General features: G+C 43.9%; 3 protein-coding genes across 3 annotated transcripts; 1 reads left to right on the plus strand and 2 right to left on the minus strand.

Annotated features, from left to right (window-relative positions):
- Positions 1-410: 410 nt before the first annotated feature.
- On the minus strand, positions 411-6,284 carry LOC135826351 (uncharacterized). The gene is made up of 6 exons (XM_065338965.1): positions 5,929-6,284; positions 5,259-5,447; positions 4,518-4,649; positions 3,470-3,583; positions 2,018-2,241; positions 411-1,436 (listed from the first exon to the last, which is right to left on the minus strand). The coding sequence occupies exons 1-6, from the start codon at positions 6,038-6,040 to the stop codon at positions 1,002-1,004; spliced, it is 1,206 nt and encodes a 401-aa protein (XP_065195037.1). The 5' UTR covers positions 6,041-6,284; the 3' UTR covers positions 411-1,001.
- Positions 6,285-9,360: 3,076 nt separating this feature from the next.
- LOC135826352 (uncharacterized) lies at positions 9,361-14,341 on the plus strand. The gene is made up of 6 exons (XM_065338966.1): positions 9,361-9,870; positions 10,245-10,433; positions 10,745-10,876; positions 11,667-11,780; positions 12,442-12,647; positions 13,309-14,341. Exons 1-6 carry the CDS (start codon positions 9,759-9,761, stop codon positions 13,747-13,749), a joined length of 1,194 nt encoding a protein of 397 aa, XP_065195038.1. The 5' UTR covers positions 9,361-9,758; the 3' UTR covers positions 13,750-14,341.
- A 6,186-nt stretch (positions 14,342-20,527) lies between these two features.
- Positions 20,528-26,220, minus strand: LOC135826349 (uncharacterized). Its single transcript, XM_065338963.1, has 6 exons — positions 25,839-26,220; positions 25,371-25,559; positions 24,711-24,842; positions 24,035-24,148; positions 23,134-23,372; positions 20,528-22,309 (listed from the first exon to the last, which is right to left on the minus strand). The coding sequence occupies exons 1-6, from the start codon at positions 25,948-25,950 to the stop codon at positions 21,875-21,877; spliced, it is 1,221 nt and encodes a 406-aa protein (XP_065195035.1). The 5' UTR covers positions 25,951-26,220; the 3' UTR covers positions 20,528-21,874.
- Between the last annotated feature and the right edge of the window lie 408 nt (positions 26,221-26,628).

Here is a 26,628-nt window from a genome sequence, read left to right on the forward strand (position 1 = left end):
TGGTATTCCGATGATGTATTCTCTGTTTTGTCGCGTGGTAGGTCTTTGTTACATCTTGCCGTGTTGGAAGCTTTGTACATACGTAAGTTAGACCCTGAGCTTTGTGATTTGGATTTGCATGCTGTTTTCTTGATTCTTCACATCTATTTTTTCGTGTCACTTCTACACATAATTGGAGTGATATGTTTCTGAACTTCTTTTCCTTATAGTTGTAGTCTTTTAGCTCATTTCCATCATTCCCTGTAGTATTTTGACAAGAAGGGAACGAAAACGTTCAATACTTTGACACATGTCCTAATTGGCTGGTGGTGACTCTTGCGTAGATGCATGCGTAGATAATACATTTTTGTAATATTTTCTGCCTCCGTCCTACTTCCGTATTTTATTGGTGAAATATATTTTCAAAGGAGGGAATACAGGGATATAGTCAATTTGTCGTCATTTAGAGCTTGCAAAAGTTCTGTAGAAAATGATCTAATGTCCTCACTTCCTTTCAAGTGAGCAGGGAGGGCATTCCATATAAGGGATGCTCTGGAGGAAAAGGTATTGCACCCTACCATGGATTGATACAAGCAAATTGACAAATTGTTTGTTGTAGTTCCACGAGTTGACCGCTTAGAGGTGGGCAAAGGAAAAAGACTGCGTAAGCATGATGCAGGCTGAACAATATGACAAATAAACGTAAAGGTAAGAAATTGATAAATGTATCGATATTCAAGGTGTTTGCTGGAAGCGGAGTTTCCCGCATCCGCCGTGGGAGCGCCATCGCCCTCTAGTATCAAATTCGCTAATCTTCGAAAAGCAGATTTGAACCTTGCCAGCGTGCTCAAAACTAAGATATAAAATAGAAATCGATTGAGGAGTGTGAGATGGAGCCTTGAACGATTGTTCCCTTTTGGGCACGTTGGCTTAATTAAGGTTAACTTAATTAACTAAAATGTAATGCCACTGGAGAAATTATTTCTGACTATCCATAGTGTCTCTTATGCGACGAAAATAGTTTATTGGTCACAGATCTCCCTGACTTGTAGAAGAGATGGTGATCCAAACCCCGAGTTAGAGTTATGGGTGTACGAAAGTAATTTTCCGGTGTGAATTGTGATCACGTGATGGCCTTGTGTGATTGGTCCCGAGCTTGTCGCTCTGCAAAGACCTTCCAGATAACCAGGAATATTCACGTGATCCGCCTCCCCTCGTTGGTGATTGATAGCGATACGTGATGGCTGAGTACACTCTCGACCGTCAATTTTAGCAAACCACACTGCGGCTCCTCTACTTCCATAGACCGCGATGTTCGTAGAGTAAGTGATTCTCAGCAGTGTGGATGCATGCTTCTTGGTGACCTGGACCCTAGCCAATTGCTTAATTCCACCTACATGTCTGCGATGTGCTGTATAGGCGAACCCGAGTGATGCCGAATTGCATTGTTGTAACGCCTTTAGGAGAGCATGTATAGAAAGAAATTGAGCACGAAAACATAACATGATGAATTTCAAGAAGGATATGGCCAAAAATCAAAATTTCTAAATTCAAACAATGGCTGTTTTTTCTTGTTTTTTTCTACAAAACTGTGACCCCCCCTCCTCACCCTCTCTTGTCTATGTTTGCGGGATGCTCGAACTTCAAACTGGTTCTTACATTCTTCCTGTACGCTTGTAAAACTGTGATATTAACTAGAGGTAAAAGGTACTAGACAAAGCAAACAGACAAAATGTATAAAATAGAGCACGTAGTTCAATGTGCCTCCACGAATGGCAGGTTAGACAACAGTCTCTTGCGCAATATCATACTACTCGTTCCTTGTGTCCGTGCATGCAACGACGGTATGATATCATCCGTGTCTGTACAGTAACAGCTTTTCAACACAAATCCTTCTCTGTTTTTTCTAATACCACACTAACTCCTACTTGAGTAGTCGCACGTCGAACTAATTTCAGTCTAGTTCCATCAATTCATAGTTCATTCTCGATTGCCGTTAATACAAAGATATCAGGCATACAGTGAAGCCCTAACATACCCGCAATGAAGATAGAGGGCCTTCAATTTGCCTTATGCGATCCACGCTGTCCCGAATTGTGTGGTTCGCCTCAGCTAATTGCGACCGAAGCTTTGCATTCTCTTTCGCGTTCTCCAAGATGTTACGGTTCGCCTCAGCTAATTGCGACTGAAGGACGTCGACGTTTGCTTTCTCCGTTGCCAAACCAGCGTTAAGAGTATTAAACAAATCTTGTGTCAGCCAACCTGTAGACATACAAAGTGGCACAAACATTTCCTGGACCCTGGATTTACACATGCTTTTCAAAGATTAATCTCAGTTTGATCACATGGTATTTAAAACTACGTGTATTTGTGGGAACGCTCGTTTGATTTTGCCATCCACCCAATGCGTCCTACCAAGCACTGGAGATGACAATTAATACCCGGGACATCAAGCGCCCACGTGGCCGACCCCATCTCAGATGGATTGACAATATTAAAAATGATCTAAAGCACGCCATATTGATATTTCTGACTGTTTTGAACTGGCTCTAGACAAGAAAGAATGGCTGATGCTTGTGGAAAAATGTGCTGCGCTTGCGTAGTTGTTCTTACTGCGATACGTTCTAAAAATAATGAGATGCCTTTTGTCGGCTCTTCTGCCTAGATTTCGTTGACAGATGCGCTAAGCCCATGGATCCTTCCATGAGTGACATGCGAACTGTAACTATTATTATTATTATTATTATATTATCCACCCAATGTCATTCTCTTACTCCTCACGTGACTGAATCATGTTTTTGATGAGTGCTTATAGCTACATGTCTAAGACTCTCAAAGCCACGGCTGAGAAACAACAGCTTCTGTAACACGTGCGCTCAGTACAGCCGCTTCTAAATGTATGAACACGAAACACCCTCATATGCTGCAGCAATCACATTTTAACTTGCTTGTTTCCCAATTCCTATACTCCAATATGAGTCTGTGGAAAAAGGTGCGAAGATGTAAATTTTACGCCACTCGCAAAGCTAGTCATATAACATAACTTCCATATTCGCATGCAAGCAAGGATAGTGCCGAGTTCAAAGTTCAGCGGATGCTGAATGGATTAAATGAGAGAGTATAAAAGCATGTCGAGTTCATAGCTTGGTTTCCTTAGGCCACATCTAGTAACAACTAATTTCATACTGCCTTACCATTGTTATAGAACTGCCGTGAAATGCACGTATAGGACGGAGACCAACTTGAGGTTTCTTGTTTTCAAAAGTTTCATGCCTTTGACAATCGACAGGCCACAAGTATCTGTTATTCATGTATTTTCAATTGCCAACTAGAATTCCTGATAGTTTGCAGCCCAGTGAACACCAACATACAGGCGTACTGATACACAATGCGAGTGTTCCGCGGCCATGATATTAATCCATGCTTTAAGAGGACTCAGGGAATACCTATACGGGATACATCTAGTGTTTTGGAATCATGGTGTACGTACGTTGTTGACACACGTCTCCCTCGTAGCCCACTGAGCAGTCACACGTGAAATTGTTGAATGCGTCGATGCACCGTCCGCCATTCTGACACGGTTCACTGGCACACTCGTCTATCTCTGCACAGGATGAGTAGACAAATGGGAAGCGTCTTAGAGGAGATCAAAACGGCCAAGGAACTGTAGCGGTGCTATACTCTCCACAATACTGTCCACTAACGCCACCAGTTCCTGGACAATCAGCTCATGCGATAACATTGCACGACACTGACCAACGGTGTCGACATTCTACAACTAACTGACAAACCAGGTCTAGCACATCTTGAATGCGTTACAGATAGTGCTATAACTTAAGACCTTTTAAGTTGGAAGGCTGTTAGAGTGCGCAAAGAGTTATATTTAGGATTTCCACGGTATCTAGCGTTACTGAAAAACGCGATTGCGATGTATAAATTTTAACCATTGCAATTGTTGAGTCTAATAATCCAAAGCGCAACAGTGCATGCAGTGGACTAACCAGTGATACATTCATGACTTCATGACTCCTAAAAGAGAAGTACCACATGATCTGATCAGCACTTGTACAATTGCAGACCGTTTCACAACCTAATGTTCCTGAAGCTGAGTTAACGGGACGAGTAACGACATTCCAAAAGGTAAAGCACGTAGGGCAAGAACATTTTCTTCTGGCTAAGGTAAGTCATGCAATGTAGAAACAGAAATTAATGATTTCTTGTTACAACCTGAACAAGATTTTCCATCGACAACCACACCATAACTGCGCTCTCCAGTGCCAAACTCGATACGTTGCCACAGCACACAACTACCGAAATTCAGTAGCAACGGATGTGTAGCTTTGCTGATGGTATACTATGGTAACGTATGGAGTTCGGCTCGAGGGCGCAGTTATATTGTGGTGGGCGATGAATCTACAGGGCCGAAAACTGGACCTCACACTTTAGTTAGCTTTCAAAATAATATAATTATTATAACAAGGTACCCGTTTTTCGGTAATTTTGTTTATCAGTACCAAGGCAAAAATCGTTGAACTTACCATTCTCGCAATACTGTCCTGTTCTGCCTGGTTGGCATTGGCACATGTATGAACGAGTGTCAGTGTTGAACGCACACTCTCCCTCCGTTTTGCACGGGTCGAACGCATCAGCACATACAGGATTGGTACCATCTGTAACACGCAGCATAGTTGCATACCAGGAGCGAAAGAACATGTTCATCCACATGTTTTAGTCTCTAATAATCTTTTATCAGATTTTTGAAGATACTAAATCAACATAGTCCAGTTCATTTTCGAAAATTGGAAGCATGTTGCGGGCCCACAAGATTGTGACCTGTGACCATACGGGAAAGAGAAGATTAACGCCAGAACGAAAACAAATTGAGCAAGAGTAGTCAGGCCCTCCTGTATCAACAAAATAATTTTTGTAACAGAGAACCGGAGGCTAGAAGATACCGTTTAATTGTAGAGCGACAGTACGCAAGTATTGCATGCATCCAAGCAAGATCACAGATCGGGGAACGAGGTTAGTTTTGACCACCAGACAAGTGCTGGTTTCTCTGCTATATCATATCTTTCTCCAATGCTTGTCCTGCGAACACCTTTATCACGTGTGGTGTACTCATGGTAGTCTCTAAGGAATCTCTCCACTCCCTGAAGTATGCTTGACGAGAAGGGAAACGACGAGGTGTGATGCCTTTTCTCAATTTGCTCCGCATGGCCATTCACATGATCATATCGTGATCAGGGATCATCAGATTATAATATTGTTTTTCTTACCCAGGCAGGACTTGAGCATGGTGGCATGGTCAGCCGTCATTCCCATCAGGAAAGCCAGGACATCAGTGTCTAGCTCAATTAGCTTAGTTTCTGTCATTCCAATGGTCTTGAACACACCTTCGTACTTCTCGGCCATCGCCAGCTCCACGCCGGACTGGAGCATCCAACGAACCATGCAGCTTTCACCGCCTACAATACCAAGCAAAAAAAAAACAGAAATTGCCAGCACCGAATACGGCACTAAATCAATCATAATTTTTCCCAGAATGTAGGTTTGTGTATGCCTGTATTTGATTTCGCAAGTACACACGTGCTATAATCGCACTTACATGAAAGCGAAGGTAAGAGTGGAATGAAAAACATGTAAGAGAGGTGTGGGGGGGGGAGGGAAAAAGTCAATACTGTACACGTATCGCAATCCTAGATTGGCTAGGGTACCCCGTAAGGAGACCATAGGTCTGTGGGGACTGCCCTAGAGAAATATGAATAAATACTTTCCTACACTGTTGTGAATTCCAGCAGAAATTATTTATTTTTTACTATACTATATACTATACATCACATTATACGCTGAAAGACCCCTTTCCCCCGACAATCGCTTCCTACAAATTTCAGCAATTGCCAGGTTTTAATCACCGTGGACATAGTTTTTTAATGTGTTTTTGCTTACCGGTTGACGTCATATTTGCAGAACTTGGCGACGGTGTGATTGGAACTGCCACGCTAAAAGCAGCCGTTGCCAGTAGCAACATGACGGCGGGTATGAAGTCATTTGGCGACATAACGAAACAATGACCTTCTATTGTTTTGCTGGGCGGTTAACTTCAACACGTCCTTTCGGGGATATAGACCCTCTACACACTCCTCCGACTGCACTTGGGGAAAAGTATTTTCACTTCAAAGTAAGTCAACAGTAGTCTGACCCGCAACTGACAGTACAATCTTACTTTTTGAAATCTCACCAGCAAGAAAGTACAAGCAATGGCTTTCAGTCGATTCTGAAAATCAAAAGCAACGAACAGTGCTTTTATAGTGGTAAAACCTCTCACCAATACGCCTACAGAGCGCGACTCCCTTGACGGGTGAATAGTCGGTAGACACATGAAATTATAGCAACGTAATGCGAGTAGCGTCCAAAACATTGTCCAGTTCAGCACCCCTTGGGACTGGAACAATGAGCGTGAGTGTGAATTGTAATTGAGCTGGCTTCGGAGCGGAAGTCATGCGAATAAGAATCAACACTAGAGTGGTTTGATTTGGCGCCTCGTCGCGACTCATTGAAGGTCTCAATTGTGTATGTTGATTGTTGAAACATATTGCAACCCCAGAACTCTGGGGTTGTGAGGGTTTCTCACATTCAAAATACATGTATGTCATAAATATTCAAGCTTGAGATATTCAGACACACACACACACACACACACACACACACACACACACACACACATACACACACACACACACGCAGAACAAATTCATCTATTTCTGCTTGCTTGAGCCTAAATATACACGGGGATTAGACGTCAGCAGTGGGCGTATGCCCTCTTTTGCCACTATCTACAAAAGATCGCCTGATTGATAAATTGTGCACAGTGTTCGACTGTCATCTCCAGCGCCGATGTACACCTGTGCTTGACACATGTCATCTCGAGCGCTGTATGCGAGGGCCTGACATTAATTCAGTGCGGATGGAGTTTGAACATCCCATCAAGAGTTTAAACTGGAAAGTATCGCGATGCTATCTCATTCAAACCGCCAGTCACAAGCTACTAGTTATCACATAGGAACAGATGCAGCTCCTATAGCGGTGGGAGTGTAGTAGATGTGAGCCATGAACAAAGTGGTGAAAGACCGACAATACCATTCGCTGCATCCATGCCAGCCCACGCGATCCTAATTAAATACTTCCGCTTTCAAACAGGACTTCAACATGCAACCCTCTGTTTTTTCAATCACGGGCCAGTCAAAAACTAGTATGGTAATCCCTATCAAAGAGTAAAATATGACTTAGATGGATAGACAAGGATGATTGGATAGGAGAAAAGGGTCGTAATAAGTATCTACAAGTTTCGCTTTTCTGTCCACTAACGCCACCAGTTACTGGAAAATCAGCTCATGAGATAAAATGGCACGACCATGACGAATGGTAGTGACGTTCACCAACTAACATTCATTTCATCTCATCCACCTTACAAAGACAATGGTGTAAAAGGACATTAATGTTTTGCGTGGGCTGGAGTCGCTGACATTGCGACATGAACTGACATCGCTTTGAGTTAGGTACGAAAGTGACAGGCTAGAATGTGTCACCTTGTCTCTGTGACATGAAGTCGTGTTATCGTGCTGAGCCCAGGCAGGGATTCTATTTCTTTTAGCTATCGTTCAGTACTTCATTTTATTTAATGGTGTACTGCAGTATAGTGGCAGTGAGTTGGCGCGGTTTCTCACCATTCACTAACACATCCATATAGATTCCGTTTTTGGAACATGCTCACAGGGCATTGTGACTGTAGTACTGAACCAAAGGGGCTTGGGACTGTCCCTGCAACTCCGTGGATGCATTCATTCACTAATAATAATCTCAATACGTGACTACTAATCTTCAACACCATGGCTATAATTAGCACTGCTTTGTGTCAAATACACATAATAATTATAACCATACAACCATCTTGTGTTCAATTGAGAGCAGAGTAAAGGAGCAATGGACTACAAGTTACAGTATGTATGTCCACTAACACCACCAGTTCCTGGACAATCAGCTCACGCGATAAAATTGCTCGACGCTAACCAATGGTAGTGACGTTCATCAACTAACTGACAATCAGCTCCAGCACGTCTTCGATGAACACGAACAGGGGATGCATGGAATAGAGAACAACAACAACAAACCTGAAAAAGCAGAAGTACTAGCACTCATGTATCCAGATCTTTCCAAAATGGTTGCTCTCTAGAATGTGCATACCGGTAGGAGGAGAGACGGGATAAGGCGGTGGGTGCGGCACTCATCCACGCGAGCAGGCTGTACTCCAGCACGCGTGAGGATTTCCTGCTGAAGCCAAGGCACTGGGCACAACTTTTCGATAGATGAATGATGTGGCCGCTGAATAAAAGCTGCTGGTCGAAAAGGATTCTGATAATGTGTGACTGCGTGTGTATGTGTGCATGGGGGGGGGGGGGTGTGTTTATGAACACATATTCGTAAGTGTGAGTGTCACACGAGAATATACTGGTGACAATCCTTGCCACCAGCATACCCCGGTTTAAATAAACTAACGTTCCTGAATTCGGAGTCCATTTTACCGGCCTTTCTTCAAGTGGTGAGATCAAAATCATTCGAATTCACCAGATACCGGCCATTGTAGAGCATCGTGCTTGGACTATAGGCTATTTAGGTGTAGGCAAAATGCTAAAGCCACAGCTGACTGGTCATGTTAAGCTAGCCCCATGTTTAAATGGAAGTTTGCACCGGTTCGTTAAAGAAAATCACAGATTGAAAATATTCTGAACCAAAATTTGTCCTTCCCGTCTGAACGGAATCAGATCCTATTGCAGTTCAGAAACGCGATAGGGTGTCAAACCTCCATCCGCACTGAATTAATGTTGTCAGGCACTGGCGCACAGCACCGAAGATGACATGTGTCAGGCACAGGAGTACAGATTTGCTGGAGATGACAGTCAAACAAACACATTGCACCATTCAGCAATTTGACGGCCTTTTCATAGATCTGGGCAAAATATAGCATCCACCCACTGATGACTTATTATCACCTGGTGTATTTATGCTCAAGACAAACGTGTTTGTGTGTTCTGAATGTTCTGATTATGTGGGTGCGCGTGTGCGCGTGCACGTTTTTGTGTGTTTGTCTGAATATCTCTAGCTTGAATATTGTATGGCCTCACCCCCACCGTTAGGCGCTGCATCTGCCGCTAGGGTTTACCGGGTGTTAGCGGCCGTCGTGAGTTCCCTTCGGGAACGGACACGATAATTTACTTTTTACTTTATTGTGAATGTGAGAAGCCCTAACAACCCCGGGGTTCTGGGATTGCGGTGTTTGAAATAAACAATTGAGACTGGCAGTGAGTCGCGACTAGGCGCCAAATCGAACCACGCGGGTGCAAAGTTTTATTCGCATGACTTCCGCTCCAACGCCAGCTTAGTTTTAATTCACACTCACACTCACTATTCCAGTCCCACGGGGTGATGAACTGATCATTGATTTGAAAACTGCTTCGAAGTACTCGTAATACGTTGCTCAATTTCATGTGTCTACCCATCGTTGACCCCTCCAGAGAGTTGTGCTCTGCAGGCATATTGAGGAGGAGGTTTCCCGCTATAAAAGAATGGCTTGTTGCTTCGGATTTTTAGAATCCCCTGAAAGCTTTTACTTTCCCTTTTTTACTGGAGCAATTTAAAGTTACGTTTTCTGTACTGTACGCTGCCGGTCAGACAACTTTTGAAATTCACCGCTGAGCAAAATAGAAGGACACCGTTTCGTCATGTCGCCTAATTCCTTCTTACCCGCCATCATGTTGCTATTGGTGACGGCTGCTTTTAGCGGGGCAGATCCAATCCCACCGTCGCCAAGTCCTGCAAATATGGCGTCAGCCGGTAAGTGAACACACATTTAAAAAAGAAGTATAACCTCAGTGATTACAATCTGGCATTTGCTGAAATATGTACTTGAAGTAAGAAGTGAGAGTTGGGGAAAAAGGGGTCTTTCAGTGTCTCGTTCATCCACACTTTCCATATGTCTCATCGCTGCCTTGCTGCTTTGTGCCGTGAAATGGTGTGTGTTGTTTTGTAAAAAAAACTATAAAAAAAATTGACTGCCTCCTTTACTCACACACAGAAACCAAGACACTCTCACGCACACAATGGACACTACGCATGAGTAACTCTTGTCGAGATCTATTCTTGGAGAGATAATAAACTTAGTGCAGTGTTCATTGGCGCAATGTCTGTTTCTTTGCGTGGTGTTGTAGGCGGTGAAAGCTGCATGGTTCGTTGGATGCTCCAGTCAGGTGTAGAGCTGACGATGGCCGAGAAGTACGAAGGTGTGTTCAAGACCATTGGAATGACCGAAGCTAAGCTACTTGAGCTAGACACTGATGTCCTGGCTTTCCTGATGGGTATGACGGGTGACCATGCTACTATGCTCAAGTCCTGCCTGGGTAAGGCCACCATCGTCAAGTTGTGCGGATGATATTCCTATACATGTACATCGGGATAAGTCCGTGGAGTTTCATTTTCGCTGATAACAGCTGTATTGCTCTCTGATGATTATTCGGTATGTGTGTTAAGATTCGGTCACGATTCTACCATGTGGGTATACGCATGTGGGTCTACTCATCTAAATTATATACCAATGATTCATTGTAGTTTCCAAGTTTAAAGTCGTGCGTAAGTATGTTCTATAAAATCATCGGTGTGATCCTATTCCTGCTTTCCTCTTTCCACCATTACTGCATTTTGGGTGGTACAGATGGTACCAATCCTCTATGTGCTGATGCGTTCGACCCGTGCAACACCGAGGGAGAGTGTGCGTTCAACACTGATAGTCGTTCATACATGTGCCAATGCCAACCAGGCAGAACAGGACATTATTGCGAGAATGGTAGGTTCAACAACTTTCTCCTCCACCAATAAAATGAAATAAAAAGTACAAAAATTTCAAATACCGACCCAATGTACGTTAGTATGAATAGAAGTATCTTGAGAATGTGGTGCCAGGAACGCCAATGTTGCTAGTATGGGGTACTGGCCATGCCAGTGTATACATGTATGGCAGGAGAGGGTTGGTCTTGTAGCGCTATATGAAAAGCTGCGTGTGAATGTGTAGTCTGTATAGGTATCAGGTACAGGTAGAGAGAGCCCAAATGCCCCACCAACCAATAATGCTATATACCCGAGTAAAATGACTGTCACTCGGTTCAGTCAGGGTTGTATCATGTGATTTTAAGGACCCTGGTGTGCAATTTTTAGGAGATGAAGAATACTCGAATACATGTATTTGATGGGAGAAAATAAGAGTACTCGAACTCGGGATCTCAGTGCCAACTTTCACCCCTAGTATCAGGGCTAGCTGTGTTATTTTATTCATATACAAGTACATGTATTATAGTTATAGGGCTAGCGGTGTTATTTTAGGCAATTTCACCATGTTATGCAGCTAAGCAGTCAACAACCACTTTGACACCTGTGATCAAAGGTACAATGACAAACACACTATAGGCAAGAAAGGCGCAATTATAGAACTTTGTGATCTTGCAGATAATCAATGCAACTCATGATCATGTTGATATTTCACATTATCTCAGACTCTACAAAGACTGCACTGTACGCGGTCATGAAATGATTAAAACGTGTCTGGAATCGCTTCTCATTTGTCTACTCATCATGTGCAGAGATAGACGAGTGTGCTAGTGAACCGTGTCAGAATGGCGGGCGGTGCATCGACGCACTCAACAGCTTCACGTGTGACTGCTCAGTTGGCCACGAGGGAGACGTATGTCAAAAACGTACGTATGCCAGGATTATAAAACACAGAATTTAACCTGTATAGGTATTCCCTGATTCCTCTTAACGAATGGATTCATACACCAGTCACCTGGTCACCGTGCCTGCAGGGTACAACTTACTAGCCTGTTTGACCTTTTTTGGGTGCAGTCCTGTCACTCGAGTTGAACCTTGGTGTGGAAATTGTCGCCTGCTGGCGTGGTGACCAGGTGATTTGGGCACCCAGGAGCACGTGACCGCTTGTTCAACCATGTTCGATTGGGAATAAAGGAGGAACGCTGCATCGCAGCCTTTTCGGACCAAAACCAGTCGACTCAGCGTCCAAAAGACTACAACACATGGGCCAATCGCGGTCATCCGTGCTTTTATAAGAACGAAATGGCGCTTTTAGTGACATTTTGCATACAAATCCCCATCTAGTAGGGCGCAGTCACCCAGTTTCGGTGGAAGTGCGCGAGTTCGATTGGGATTATAGTAGCAAGGGAGCGTCTCAGCTTTCTCGGACCACGACCATTCGACTCAGCACCCCGAAGACTACAACTGGTGAAATTTTAATTTTTGCCTTAACTTCCCCTTTCCATGTGATGAAACTGATATTATTTTTTGTAACGCAAGTGCAAATCCAGCCTTCAGGATTTTTTGTGCCACTTCATGTCTCTACAGGTTGGCTGACACGGGATTTGTTCAGTGCTCTTAACGCTAGTTTGGCGATGGAGAAAGCAAAGAATGATAAACTTCAGTCGCAGTTAGCTGAGGCGAACCGCACCATCAGGGAGAAGGTGAAAGAGAACGCAAACCGGCTAACTGAGGCGAACCACACCACGGTGAATCGCATAAGGCAAATTGAAGGCCCTTTATCTAATTTGCAGGTATGTTGAAGCTTCACTCTATGCCTGACAACCAGGTCACAAGGGCAATGAAGAGACGATTAGGAAATGATTGAACCTGATTGAAAGTAATTCGAAGTACCAGTTAGTGTGGTATTAGAAACATGGAGTTTGTTGAAAAAGCTCTTACATGTACGGTACTGACAGAATGATATTTTACCGTGGTCGCATGCACGGATACAAGGAACGAATAGTATGATATTGCCCAAGGTTCGAGTCATGCACTAGTTAGAGAAAAGTGATATCTGTGGAGAAGCAGCATACTACATGTACATGTAACAGGACAAGAGTTCTATATCCGTACTGAGAGCTGCAGGATCACTGACTTGCCCATTGCTTTGTGAAAGTGGGAACTAGTGAGACTGCTGGCCAATCAGCCATTCGTGCAGGTACATTGAACTACACGTTCTTTTTCTTTTTGTTCTTTTTGATTTGAATAGTGAACTTTGCCTCTAGCGAGTAGCGTTTTACAAGCGCACAGGAAGAATGTAAGAACCGAGTTGAAATTCGAGCATCGCGCAAACATAGGCAAGAGCGGGGGGGGGGTCTGAATTTTGAAATTTTAATTTTGGCCATATTCGCCCTGAAACTGATTCAACTTGTTCTTGTGCTTAATTTATTCTCTACACGTGCTCTCCTCCAGGAGTTACAACAATGCAATGCGGCATCACTGGGGTTCGCCTATACAGCGCATAACAAAATACTCGGTAGAGATTCACAATTGGCTAGCGTCCAGGTCACCAAGAAGCGTGCATCCACCCTCCTGAGAATCACTTACTCAACCAGTATTTCTACTCGAAGTGGTGGGACAGAGTGGTTTGCTAAAATTGACGGTCAAGAGTGTTCTCAGCCATCACATATCAATTTCTTTCACGAGAGACAAGGACAGGAAACCATCCATATCCCTGGACATCTGGAAGGTCTGTGCAGGGCCACAAGCTCGGGACCAATTATGCAAGGCCGTCACGTGATCACAATTCACGCCAGAGACCTTCTTTCGTACGTCAGTAGGTCTATGCATCATACTCTCGTCGGGTGGAAGTCAACATCTCTCCTGCAAGTCAGGGAAATATGTGACCAATAAACTATTTTCGTCTCACAAGAGGGTATCGAATCAAATCACCATATACATGTACATATATTCTCCAGTGTGATTAACATCTTGACAATTCTCACACGGTCCAACCTCTCACTCCTCAATCTATTTCCATTTCTATGTATTCCTATGTATCTTGAGAGGATTGGGAGACCTTTAAATGCAAAGGATCATCCGGGGAAGTGAACTGCCTGAAAAGAGAAAAAAATGCCTGGCCCACCTGGTGGGTCTGTTCTGGCGCGTCCTGGTGGGTCTTGAATTTTTATCTTTTCAGGCAGTTCACTTCCCCGACTGATCGATGTATTTCTATGCATTTCTGTGTATATCTGTACTAGACCACTTCCCCCTGTATTTATGTCTATGTATTGCTGTGTATGTCTAGACTAGACCACTTCCCCCTGTATTTACATGTATGTCTACGTATTTCTGTGTATTCACTTCTGTGTACATGTATGTCTACAAGGAGGAAATCTTCCTTTCGCCAGCTGAGAGGGGTCAACAATAATGTGAATTGACTCGTTTTGGTACGATAAAATGAACATTATTAGATCTAAAAAAGAGAAGAAACACATGAGAACGAGTTATGCAGCAACTATTCACGACTATACGTAACCATGAACCTTCCAAGTTGGAAGGCTGTTGGTTTGCGCACTGGGGATGTGTTAGAGCTAGGTCTCGGGTCGCTGAATGTCTCAGCAGCCTGTCAGTTTTGTGCCCTATTATCGCACTTTCTGACCGCTTATCATCTTGTTACAGTCGTGGATAGTTGCTGCCTAACTCGTTCTCATGTGTTTCTTCTCTTTTTTACATTTTATTAACTGGCTCAGTATCCGAGTTTAAATTATTAGATCTAAAACTTATACAAGAACCACAAATATTCTAAAGCTAGCACTATTGGAGGCGTGATTACATGAGTAGCGAGCAGTGTGAGAGCAAGACTTAGCGTAGATTGGAGAAGTGCAGGTGAGACTCGTCATCCAGATTAGTGCAATCAGAAAGAATTCGTTACAGCACTCACACTCTTCACTTAACAAACCAACACTCACATACCCACTCACTTGTTTTGTAGTCAACTAGTCCATCACAATGTCATGCATGAGGAGTACTGTAGGAGTTTGGCTTTCGGCTTGTACAATTCGTTTTCGCAAAGCTTCCCTTTCTTTACTTATCTTTGATATTTATGACCCACCCAAGTTGGGTGGTGTGCTGCTTTGCTGCATCGAATTGTAGTTAGACCGCTTTGTCAAATATCGTACTGGTCTCGTCATCGTCCAGTAACAATCGACATTCTTTGTTCCGTTGGGACTGTAGCTTTTGCTCGTTTTCGTTGCGCTTGCCTTCCCCTCTTTGGTCTTTTCCATAACCTTGAACCTTCCAAGTTGGAAGGCTGTCGGTTAGCGCTACGGAGATGTGTTGAAGCTAGGTGTCAGGACGTCGAATGTTTCAGTACTCTGTCAGTTTTGTGCCTAGTTATTGCACTTTCTGACTTTATATAGTATCATGTTACAGTGATGGAGAGTTACTCTTAACTCGTATCCATGTCTTTTTCTCTTCCACATTTATTTATGGCTCAACATCCGAGTCTATAATTATGTACAACAAATAAGCGTCAATGATTATTTCTGACCACATTCCTCACATAAAACAGAAATGCTCACGCTAGTTTGCGGGGAACCACCCGTCATAGTGCGTTCCACGGCCATACCATTTAGGGCCCCGTCACACATGCATCAGGGTTCCGCTTCGGCAGCGCCACTGGTGTCTCTCCAGCGGAACTACGTGTGTATGGTCACACATACAATCAGGGTAAACTCCTACGTTGGCGGAAAATGAGAATGAGAATGAAATGGACTGTGGTGCATACGCTACGGAAAATAGATGAGATCTAGCTTGCACGCACTTTTGTTGCATGGACAATTGGATATCATACACATACACATTTCTCCTACCAAGTCCCATAATACATGAGACCGTGGTGTTTTCGGCTGAAACGAAACCACAGATACTATGCTGTGCTATATGGCAACCACCGTGACGTGCCATAACCATAAAGATAATGATAAAAAAGTTTGATATCAACACATCAACAACATTAATTTAGTCTAAAATAATAGCGTGGTGATAAACTCGCGCAAGCCAGAAGTATACTGTATACTCGTATTACTATTACGTCACTTCGCCATTACATGTATGTACCGTCGGCTGTTATTATTATTATTATTATTATTATTCCACAATCACGATGACATAGTGCCAATAAGCATGTGATGCGGGCGATCTTAACCAGCCATGGTGGGGACAACTGAGAAAATGAAGGAGAAAAAGAGAAAAGAAAACAAAACAAAAGAAGTACTATAGGAACCTGGAGAGAGCAGTATGAACATTAGGCTAGCAATGGAAAACAACGAACTCAATTCAAGTCGACTTAGGCGCGGGCAGAATGGAACAAAATGCAGCGAAGGTGTCACGAGACTTTACCTCCTGCGGAAGCCGAGACCAATGAGAATAGGACTTGAACAGAGGGGATTTTAAAAGGATCGATGATCTGGCAAGTGGGAAATGGAGAGAACATCTAGTACGCGAGCTATTATTGAACCAGCTTAAATGCGCAAGTGCATGAGGAGGAGCAAGTTGAAGCTTAATACGGTGAATGAATTTGCATGCCGAGTGGGGAAAGCGTTCTGAGAGAGGGGAAGAGGAAGCCAAAATGTATAGCGTCTGAGAGGAGGTCAGAGGGGGCATGCGAAGTATTAATCGAAGTAATTTACGGTGGGTGACTTCTAACCGATGCATAAGAGCGGAGGATAGACCGGAGGACCAAACGAGAGAGCAGTAATCAAACAAAGGAAGAACATAAGAGTGATAAATTTGTATTCGACAACCATGGTGTAGATGGGAGATGTGAGGAGAAATGCAGCCTATCGCGCAGCAAACTCGCTTTTCAATATAGGTGACGTGCGAATCCCAGGACAAGTGTTCATCAAGAAATATACCAAGGTGTTTGTGATTTTTAACGATGTTGATAGCAATGGGATCATCAGGGAAAGTAAAAAGCCGAGTCGTAAAGAGGGTGAGGTCACTGGAGGGTCGTGGGGGATACAAAGGATTGCCGTTTTCGACACATTGGGGCGGAGTTTCCACTTCGACATCCAGCGCACAACTTGATTAATGTGATACTGTAGCGAGTCGCAGACTTGTAATAATCCTGGCTCGGTTATATGGAGCGCTGTATCGTCCGCGTAGAGTGAGGTATGATCCAAACCTGCCAAATCATTAACGTACACGATGAACAATAGAGGCCCCAAGATAGAGCCCTGGGGCACTCCAGAGGGGACTGTTAGAGGGGCGGACAGGGCATGTCCAATTCGGACACTCTGTCGACGTTCAGTGAGATAGCTGGTGAGCCACTGCAGACACGTCCCGGCCACGCCAAACGCTGCTAACTTATGGAGGAGACCCCTTGTCCAGACAGTGTCAAATGCTTTGCTCAGGTCAAAAAAACATAGGAGGCTAAATTGCTTCTGATCCTTGCATTCATAGAGCTTCTGAACAAGCCTCAGCAACTGCCAGGCGGTCGAATCGCCTCGCCGAAATCCAGACTGTGACGGATCAAGGACCGGCTTCACATGTTGGTATAAGTGGCCAAACGTTCACAGAGCTTTGAAATAGTGGAAAGGAGTGAAATCGGCCGATAATTGGATGCAGACAGCTTACTACCTTTATTCTTGTAAATTCTGTATTCATCCTTTTCCTGTGTTATTTGTTGAAGAAAATAGTTGATATTTTGTAGTCACCCATTTGCAGTTATATTTAACATGATTGAAGTAAATAGCTGACATTTCGTGTGTTTTTAGCATGGTCCTTGTTATTTTATTCCTTTTTGCCTATCCTGCAGTTAAATGCGTGTGTGCTCCTCATTGGCTTCGCTGGTTCCTCTTTCTTTTCTTTTTTTCATTTGGCTTATGCGAAGGCTAGCCAAGCTTGCTTTGTGATGTCAACGCGAACAAACATAATAATAATAATACTAAGCCAGAAGTGCTTTCACACAGACACACCGACACACAATGCACCAAAAATATAAGGTATTGCCCACAGCGGTGAACGATTTAGCAACATTATCAGGTAGTGTCAGATGTCACCCAAGTCCCCATAATATTATATCAAAGGTGAGTAACGCACTGGAATATTTCAGGTGTTGAGTAACATCGAGAGAGCTACCATACTCACAAAAGCCCCCGCCAGCATTAGTGTTGATTTGTGGTCCCAGGTTTCATATTTCCACAGTTTCTCTCAACTATCTGCCTGCCCTGTCACCCCCTGTAAGCAACCCCATCATGAAGCCCGCGCACATGGCCCAACAGTTCTTATTCGTGAAAGTGACGTCATCGAATCTCTTTACACTCATATTTCACATGTAGATGAAGAGCAGAATTATTATTTAAGCAGCAGCACTCGGCACTTGAAAATTCTGCCTCCACTTCACCACCACCGCATTTGCGCTCTGCGGCCGACCGCCTCCATTCCCCACAACAGCAACGAGAGGTTCGTAGTATTGAAAATATTTTAATTCCTTCCGACAGCTGTTTTGGTCATCAGAGAAGTGCATGGAGTGAATGCCTTTTGGGCCCCTAGCATGACTACTGTAGCTGTGCTGTGCTCCAGTATCCGGCATAACTATCACCTCTATCCTGACGTTCCTTTTATTTTAACAACAGCATCTAGTCCTTGAATTTTACACCTTATTTTTCCCTCGTTGAGTATGAAGCGCGCGCTTATTGACGCTCCATCTTGTTGCAAGAGGCAGGATAAATAGGTAATTTATTTCTTGTTCGAGTCATTCAACATTATACGATGGAAGAGACAGCATAATATGATTCGTTGTCTTTCCAGGAGGTATGGTCGAGGATAACAAAGTCATATAGTGCGCAACATTAGAAAATGGACTTGGGCATATGATAAAGAATGAAGTACCCTCCCTGTGCTTCCCTCCATGTGCTTCCACAATATCATGTCAACACACAACAGGGAAGCACAAAAGAAAACCATGAGGATGAGAGTCCACACAGCAGGGCCGCCGGCACTGGCGGAATGAGCAACGAAACCACCTCGGAGGCTGCATCGAAGGGAATGCAGGCCTTCAAGTCACACATATGTCAGCAATTGATGCGCCAGGATTGGTTGTGGGCGACAGCATTCCAAGGCTAAGTTTCACGGTATTCCATTCTCCTGGCCCACAACGATCACTTTGTCTTCAACCCAACGGAACTGTACCTTGCTCCCTAGAGCTCCCGAAATACCCTAAGTGTTGAATGTTTTCCGCTTGTGTTTCTTTCTTTTCTTCTTTCCTTTTTGCTCCTGTAACGGAATCTCAGCCATTCCGTTCCCCGGCCCCCGGGACGCAGGACACAAAGGACAAGACTTGTTTGCTTTACATTATTTATATTGACATTACGGAAATGGAGACAACACTCAAAGGGACGAACAAGAAGACTGACAAAAGGACTCTCGACTACAAAATCGCGCATGCTCATATCACACATGCACGCGACTAGACGAGACAGTTTGGGGAAAGCCATCACACAGAAAACAACACATCATTTCACAACAAGGCAGAGCCACCATCTCCATCTCCTGATCTCTCACTTCATGCTTGGTCAGTGCTGGCAGTAGACGGCTGCGAATAGCATCCTGTAGAGACTGCATGTGATTACCAACAGTGGGCATAGTGCATTCTCGCTAATCCAGTGCCTGCACGCTACTCTGCCTGGCAGCAGCTCCGATTTGACTTCTCCGTCTTGCCTCTCCCCTCCCCCCCCCTCTCTCCCCCAATGCAAGCAACGCAGCTGCTGGTACATTGGCATAGCTTCACTAATCTCCCCCCCCCCTCTCTCTCTCTCTCTCTCTCTCTCTCTCTCTCTTTCTCTATCATTTTTTCGGCTATGGCTCTCACTTTTCACCCACAGTCTTTCTTCTCTCCCTCTCCCCCATGGTGCGTGATGTGCGCCTTGATCCCGAGACCATTGGTCGGGGGAGCGCACTTCACCTCACCGGCACAGCTTTATGGCACCTACACGCCCTTTGCAGTCCCCTATGGTCTCTTGCTGTCGTTGTTCTCTTCCATTCCATGTTTGGAGTACAAAGGGAGCCTACATTGTTTCCGTAAAAAAAGTTGAAAACAATCATGAGCTGACAATTAAATTTAGATAACCCTGGATATCTAATCAGTGAGACACATTTGGAAGAGAGGAGAAGGACAAAATGATACGAGTTATGACTAACTGTCCCCTACATAACCAGATCATAATCAGTCGGCGAGTGCGACAAAATGGCAGAAAACTATCCTCCTCCTTTATTTTATTATTATATGCTTGTTCGCGTTGACATCACCAAGCAATCTTGGAACGAGCGAGGCCAATGAGGTGAACACATGCGTGCAACTTCAGAATTGGCAAAAGGAATATGCGTGTAATAAAAATAATTTTTTTTAAAGGAATATGCGTGTAATAAGACAGTCCTAAAAACATACGAAATGTCAACTATTTACTTCAACAAATATAACTGGAAACGGATGAACCCAGGTATCATGACAGCTGACGGTACATAGTGGCAAAGCGACATAACACGAGTATACTGTACATGATTAATAAAAGTGGAAGCTATGCGAACAATAAATAATATAGTACAATTCTAATTATAAACTACAGCCGAGAACCACGTGGTCGAAAAATAAACAACTTACCATAATCAATTTGGCTCACCCTCCGAGTTCAAATATTTGGAATATTAGGAAAATGTGACGTACACAACAATTTGTAGAAACTGGAATGAGAACAAACCGAAGGTAAATTGTGTGCACAAGGCATTTGACACACGACCGCATTCGCGGCCCTGTCATCGAGCATTTGTGCTGGTTTGGATTTGCAAATTCAAATAAGTATACAAACCACAAACAAATCAACCTAATATAATATTCATATCAATACAATTATCACACAGCAATGAAGAAAACAAATCTTTTTCCGACGTTATTCCGAGTTTCGTGTGAAAACACTCATTTATTTATTCAACATCTCCTGGCCCGTCCGAAGACTGCCAATAAACATGAGAGGTCAGGTGATAGCCAACCACGGCAAGCTAAAAGGGAAAAAAAAAAGAAAAAAAAAAGATGCTGTCAGAGAGGGAAAGGAGATAGGGAGAGAAAAAGAAAGGGAGGCACATTAATAATACATGGGATCACTTCGGATGAGACAGTGTGGAAAGCTGGACTGTGAATTTCCTGATATCCTGGCATGTCTTAATGCTAGTAGGCAGGTTAGACCAAAGGGAGTATGCTGAGAAGAAAGGGGATTTCAAAAACAGAGAGGAACTAGCTCGGGGCAGTGATAAGGCATTGCGTGTTGGTCTAGTGGTAACAAACCAGTTGTACTTGGCAATATGTTTCGGGACTTGGGCTAGGAAGATCTTTTGCACAAGGATACAAAGATGCTGCTGATGTCGGGCAAGAAGAGGGTGCGTGGAAGCAAGTTTATAAAGACAAAGGGAGGCAAATGTTTGGTCTTTTCGAAACAGAATTTTCAGAAGCAAGCGTTGATGTACCTCCAGTCTGTGGAGTAAAGTCTGAGACAACCCGCACCAAGCTATATCGCAATAGTCAAATATAGGCAAAATGTACGACTTAAAGAACAATTTTCTGCAGTTATCATTCAAGTGTTGGCAGTGGGGTTGTAGCATACCTAAGGACGCACTCGCACGCTTGCACACAGACTGGACTTGTGGAGACCAGGAGAGTTGGCGGTCGAGAATAACGCCCAGGTGCTTGTGCTCGTTAACAACTTTAATAGGTGTACTATTTAGACTAGGAAAATACAGAAGTTGAGTGGGGGGCGAGGGAGAGATCAGACAGCATAATTACAAAGAAGACTAACAATCACTAGAATATACGGAGGGTCTTCAGAAAAGAGGGCAGAGGTGATGGAGGTACAACATTTCAATAGCGTATGAATGAATTGAGGAGTGCGAGAGCGAAACATGTGAGAATGTCAAAATATTATGACAATGGACAATGGATTTTCTGGTCAGATGATCATTGTGTATCTTGTGCGACGAAAATAGTTTATCGGGCACAGATCTCCCTGACTTCCAGAAGAGATGGTGCCAACCACCCCGAGTTAGCACTATGCGGGTACGGTGCAATTGTTCCGGTGTGAATTGTGATCACGTGATGGCCTTGTGCGATTGGTCCCGAGCTTGTCGCTCTGCAAAGACCTACCAGATATCCAGGAATAAATGCGCCATTCACATCTCGTCTGTAGTGAGCGATATGGATAGGTGATGGCTGAGTACACTCTTGACCGTCAATTTTAGCCAACCATCTCGAGGCTGAGCGATCTCCTCGAGTCCAAATTGTGGTGGAGTACGTGATTCTCAGAAGTGTGGATGCACGCCTCTTGGTAATCTGAACGCTAGCCAATTGCCGCCTTCCACTCCCTCCTGCGCTCTGCGACTTATAGGCGAACCCAAGTGACGCCGAATTGCATTGTTGTAACGTCTTGAGGAAAACACGTACAGGTATAGAAACAAATGAAAAACAACGACCAATTTCAGGAACTGCACGGTTAAAACAAATTCAAAATTCAGAATGATCACAGCTGTCAACCCCCCCCCCCCCCCCGTTCGCGCACACCCACCCACACCCAGATCTCGCCTACGATTGGGCAACGGTCGAACTTCAAACTGGTTTTTACATTTTTCACGTGCGCTTGTAAAAACACTACTCATCAAGGCAATATTCAAACAAACAGAAAAAATAAATAAAATAGAACAAGTAGTTCAATGTGCCTCCACGAATGCCTGGTTTGCCAACAGTCTAACTTGTCACCACTTTCCCAAAGCACAGAGCAGGTCAGTGATCCTGCAGCTCTCAGTACTGATATATTAGAACTCTTGTATTCACCAGTTTCATTTCATGTAGATCAACATTGAAATGATTCGCGGAATTTCGTGTGTCCTCGAAATCTCTGTGTTGAACTGGAAACACCTCGATCACCGCCAAGATACTCGAATTTAGAGGTATATATAATTTTACTGTTAGGTAGAGTATGCTGCTTCTCCTCAGATATCACTTTTGTCCAATTATTATATGACTCGAACCTGGCGCAATATTGTGTCCGTGCATGCGATGGTGGTATAATAATATCATCCGTCTCTGAAAGGTAAATGAAATAGCTTTTCAACACAATTCCTTCTCTATTTGTCTAATACAACGTTAACTCGTACTTCGGATTACTTTCAATCAGGTTCCAGCACTTCATAATCCTGTCTTGATTGCCGGCATTACGCATAACTCAGGCATACCGTTAAGCTCTAACATACCTGCAATGTTGATACATGGCCTTCCAATCCGTGTATGCGATCACTGTGCCCGTTCAATCTGGTCTGGATGGTGTGGTTCGCCTCAGCTAATAATTGTGACTGAAGGTTTGCGTTTTCTTTCAGGTTCTCCCGGATGGTGCGGTTCGCCTCAGCTAATTGCGACTGAAGAATGTCGACATTTGCTTTCTCCGTCGCCAAACTAGCGTTGAGAGCGTTAAACAAATCCCTTGTCCACCAACCTGTAGACATAAAAAGTGGCAAAAAACATTTCCCGTACCCTGGATTTACCCTTGCTTTACAAATAATATTGATCAGCGTTCTGATCACGTGGTATTTAACTATTTGTAGGAAAGTTTTTGGCAAGTCCTCAAATGTATGCACACGAAGCACCCTCACACGTTGCAGCAATCCCATTTTACATGGCCTGTTTCACAAATCCTACACTCCAGTATGGGTCTCTGGGATTTGGTGCATAGAGCAAGGAGAATGCTAAGTTCAAAGTTCAGGAGTTGCTGAATGGATTACATAAGAGGGTATGTAAGCATTTCAAGAACGTAGCTAGGCGCTAGGCATTAGGCGACTTCCAGTAACCACAATTTGACATATGTCCTGTGTTCCAACTGTGTAGCTTTGCCATATAGAGCACATTTAGGACGGAAAACAACTTGAGGTTTCTAGCTTCTCAGGGTTTCATGAATTTGGTAATCTTCAGGCCACAGGTATTCATATAATTCTAATTACCAACTACGACTCCTGATAATACACCCTAGTCAACACAAACATACAGGCGTACTCATACACAAAGCGAATGTTCCGCTGTCATGATATACATCCATGAGTCAGGAGGAAACACGCGATACCTATACGGGATACATTTAGTGTAAAATCATGGTATACGTACGTTGTTGACACACGTCTCCCTCGTAGCCCACAGAGCAGTCACACGTGAAATTGTTGAATGCGTCGATGCACCGCCCGCCATTCTGACATGGTTCACTGGCACACTCGTCTATCTCTGAAAATGATGAGTAGACAAATGAGAAGCGATTCCAGACACGTTTTATTCATTCCATTACACCACACAGTGCAGTCTTTGGCAGCATTATCAGTCTGAGGTGATGTGAAATATCAACATAACCATGAGGTGGATTGATTCCTTCAAGATCACAAAATTCTATATAATTGCGTCTTTCTTGCCAATAGTTTGGATACATCGGTCATCCGAATGTGCAAATCCCAACAGAGAGCGGATATTATTGAGCAGAGATCTACCGATGACTCCTAAACCAGAAACACCACATGATCAGATCTGCACTTGGACAATTGGAGGCAGTTCTGCAACCTAATGGTCCCAGTAAACGGTGGTTACTTGATGAAGGACAAAAGTCAGTAAATGGAGTATAAAATGCTAGAACCTTGCCTTCTGGCGAGCACAGGCTAGTGCAGACTAGGACAAATCGCCTTCTTCGCATCGCATTCTCCAGATAATTGTATTCATACTGACGAACATTGTCATTGTATCAATACTTCTTCACATTTTTCATTTTATTAGCGCACAGCAAAGTGGTTAAACTTACCATTCTCGCAATACTGTCCTGTTCGGCCTGGTTGGCATTGGCACATGTATGAACGAGTGTCAGTGTTGAACACACACTCTCCCTCAGTGTTGCACGGGTTGAACGCATCAGCACATAGAGGATTGGTACCATCTGTAACACGCAACAAAGTTGCATACCAGGAGCGAAAGAACATGTTCATCCACATGTTTTAATCTCACCTGTACCACCTATCAAGCCGTGTTATCTCCATTATAAGCTTACAAAAGAGGAAAGGAAGAACAGGCTCACACTGATGACTTCAGTCTCCATCGACCCATTATCCGATTGTCTACATAATGCATGTGGAACATATTGACGTTGACATTATTGAACCTTGGAAACCATATTTTGTGACAAAGTGGCTTGTGACTGTGATGATACATACCAGTGACGGAAAGCACCAGTGAACTGCAAAACAATTTTATAACTTGTAGGGCGTCGGAAACGAATTAACAGTATATAATTTGTGTCAGTGTTTCCACATGATACTTGTAGAATCGTGACCGAATCTTAACACACATACCGAATAATCATCAGAGTGCAATACTGCTGTTATCAGCCAAAATGAAACTTCACGGACTTATCCCGATGTACATGTATAGGAATATCAGCCGCACAACTTGACTATGGGGGCCTTACCCAGGCAGGACTTGAGCATAGTAGCATGGTCACCCGTCATTCCCATCAGGAAAGCCAGGACATCAGTGTCTAGCTCAAGTAGCTTAGCTTTTGTCATTCCAATGGTCTTGAACACACCTTCGTACCTCTCGGCCATCGCCAGTTCTACACCTGACTGGAGTATCCAACGAACCATGCAGCTTTCACCGCCTACGACACCACGCAAAGAAACAGACATGGCGCCAATGAACACAGCACTAAGTTAATTGTCTCTCTAGGAACACACCTCGACAAGAGTTACTCATGCGTAGTGTCCATTGTGTGCGTGAGAGTGTCTTGGTTTCTGTGTGTGAGGAAAGGAGGCAGTCAAGTGTGACAGAACAAAACGCTGAAAGATCCCCTTTTCCCAAACGCTCAATACTATTATGTCAGCAGCACCAGGTTGTAAGCACTGAGGACATACTTTTTTCTAAATGTGTTTTTACTTACCGGCTGACGCCATATTTGCAGGACTTGGCGACGGTGGGATTGGATCTGCTACGCTCAGAGCCGCCGTCGCCAGTAGCAACAGGATGGCGGATAAGAAGGCAATGGACGACATGGCGAACAAGTGAATCTCTATTTTGCTTGACGGTGAATTTCGAAAGTTGTCTGATCCGGAGTTTACAGCACAGAAAACTGAACTTGAAACAGAACCAGCAATATAGGGCAAGTAAAAGCTTTCAGTGGATTCTGAAAAGCCGAAGTAACAAGCCGTGCTTTTATAGCAGTAAAACCCCTCACCAATACGCCTCCAGAGCACATCTCCTTGGAGGGGTCAATAACGGGTAAACACATGGAATTGAGCAACGTATTGCGAGTACTTAGAATTAGCTTCCACATCAATGGACGATCCATCACCCCTTGGGACTGGAACATTGAGTGCGAGTGTGAATTGCAACTAAGCTGGCGTTGGAGCGGAAGTCATGCGAATAAAATGTTGCACCCGCGCGGTTTGATTTGGCGCCTTGTCGCGACTCACTGCCGGTCTCAATTGTGTATTTCAAACACCGCAATCCCAGAACTCCGGAGTTGTTAGGGCCTCTCACATACACAATAGGCCATACAATATTCAAGCTAGAGATATTCAGACAAACACACATACGCGTGCACGCGCACACGTGCACCCCAGAACACACAAACACGTTTGTCTATGAAAACACCTCCTGATTGCTGAATGGTGCAATGTGCCTGGCACATGTCATCTCCAGCAAAGCTGTACTCCTGTGCCTGACACATG

Source organism: Sycon ciliatum, chromosome 10 (assembly GCF_964019385.1).
Source record: "Sycon ciliatum chromosome 10, ocSycCili1.1, whole genome shotgun sequence".
NCBI classification, from domain to species: domain Eukaryota; kingdom Metazoa; phylum Porifera; class Calcarea; order Leucosolenida; family Sycettidae; genus Sycon; species Sycon ciliatum.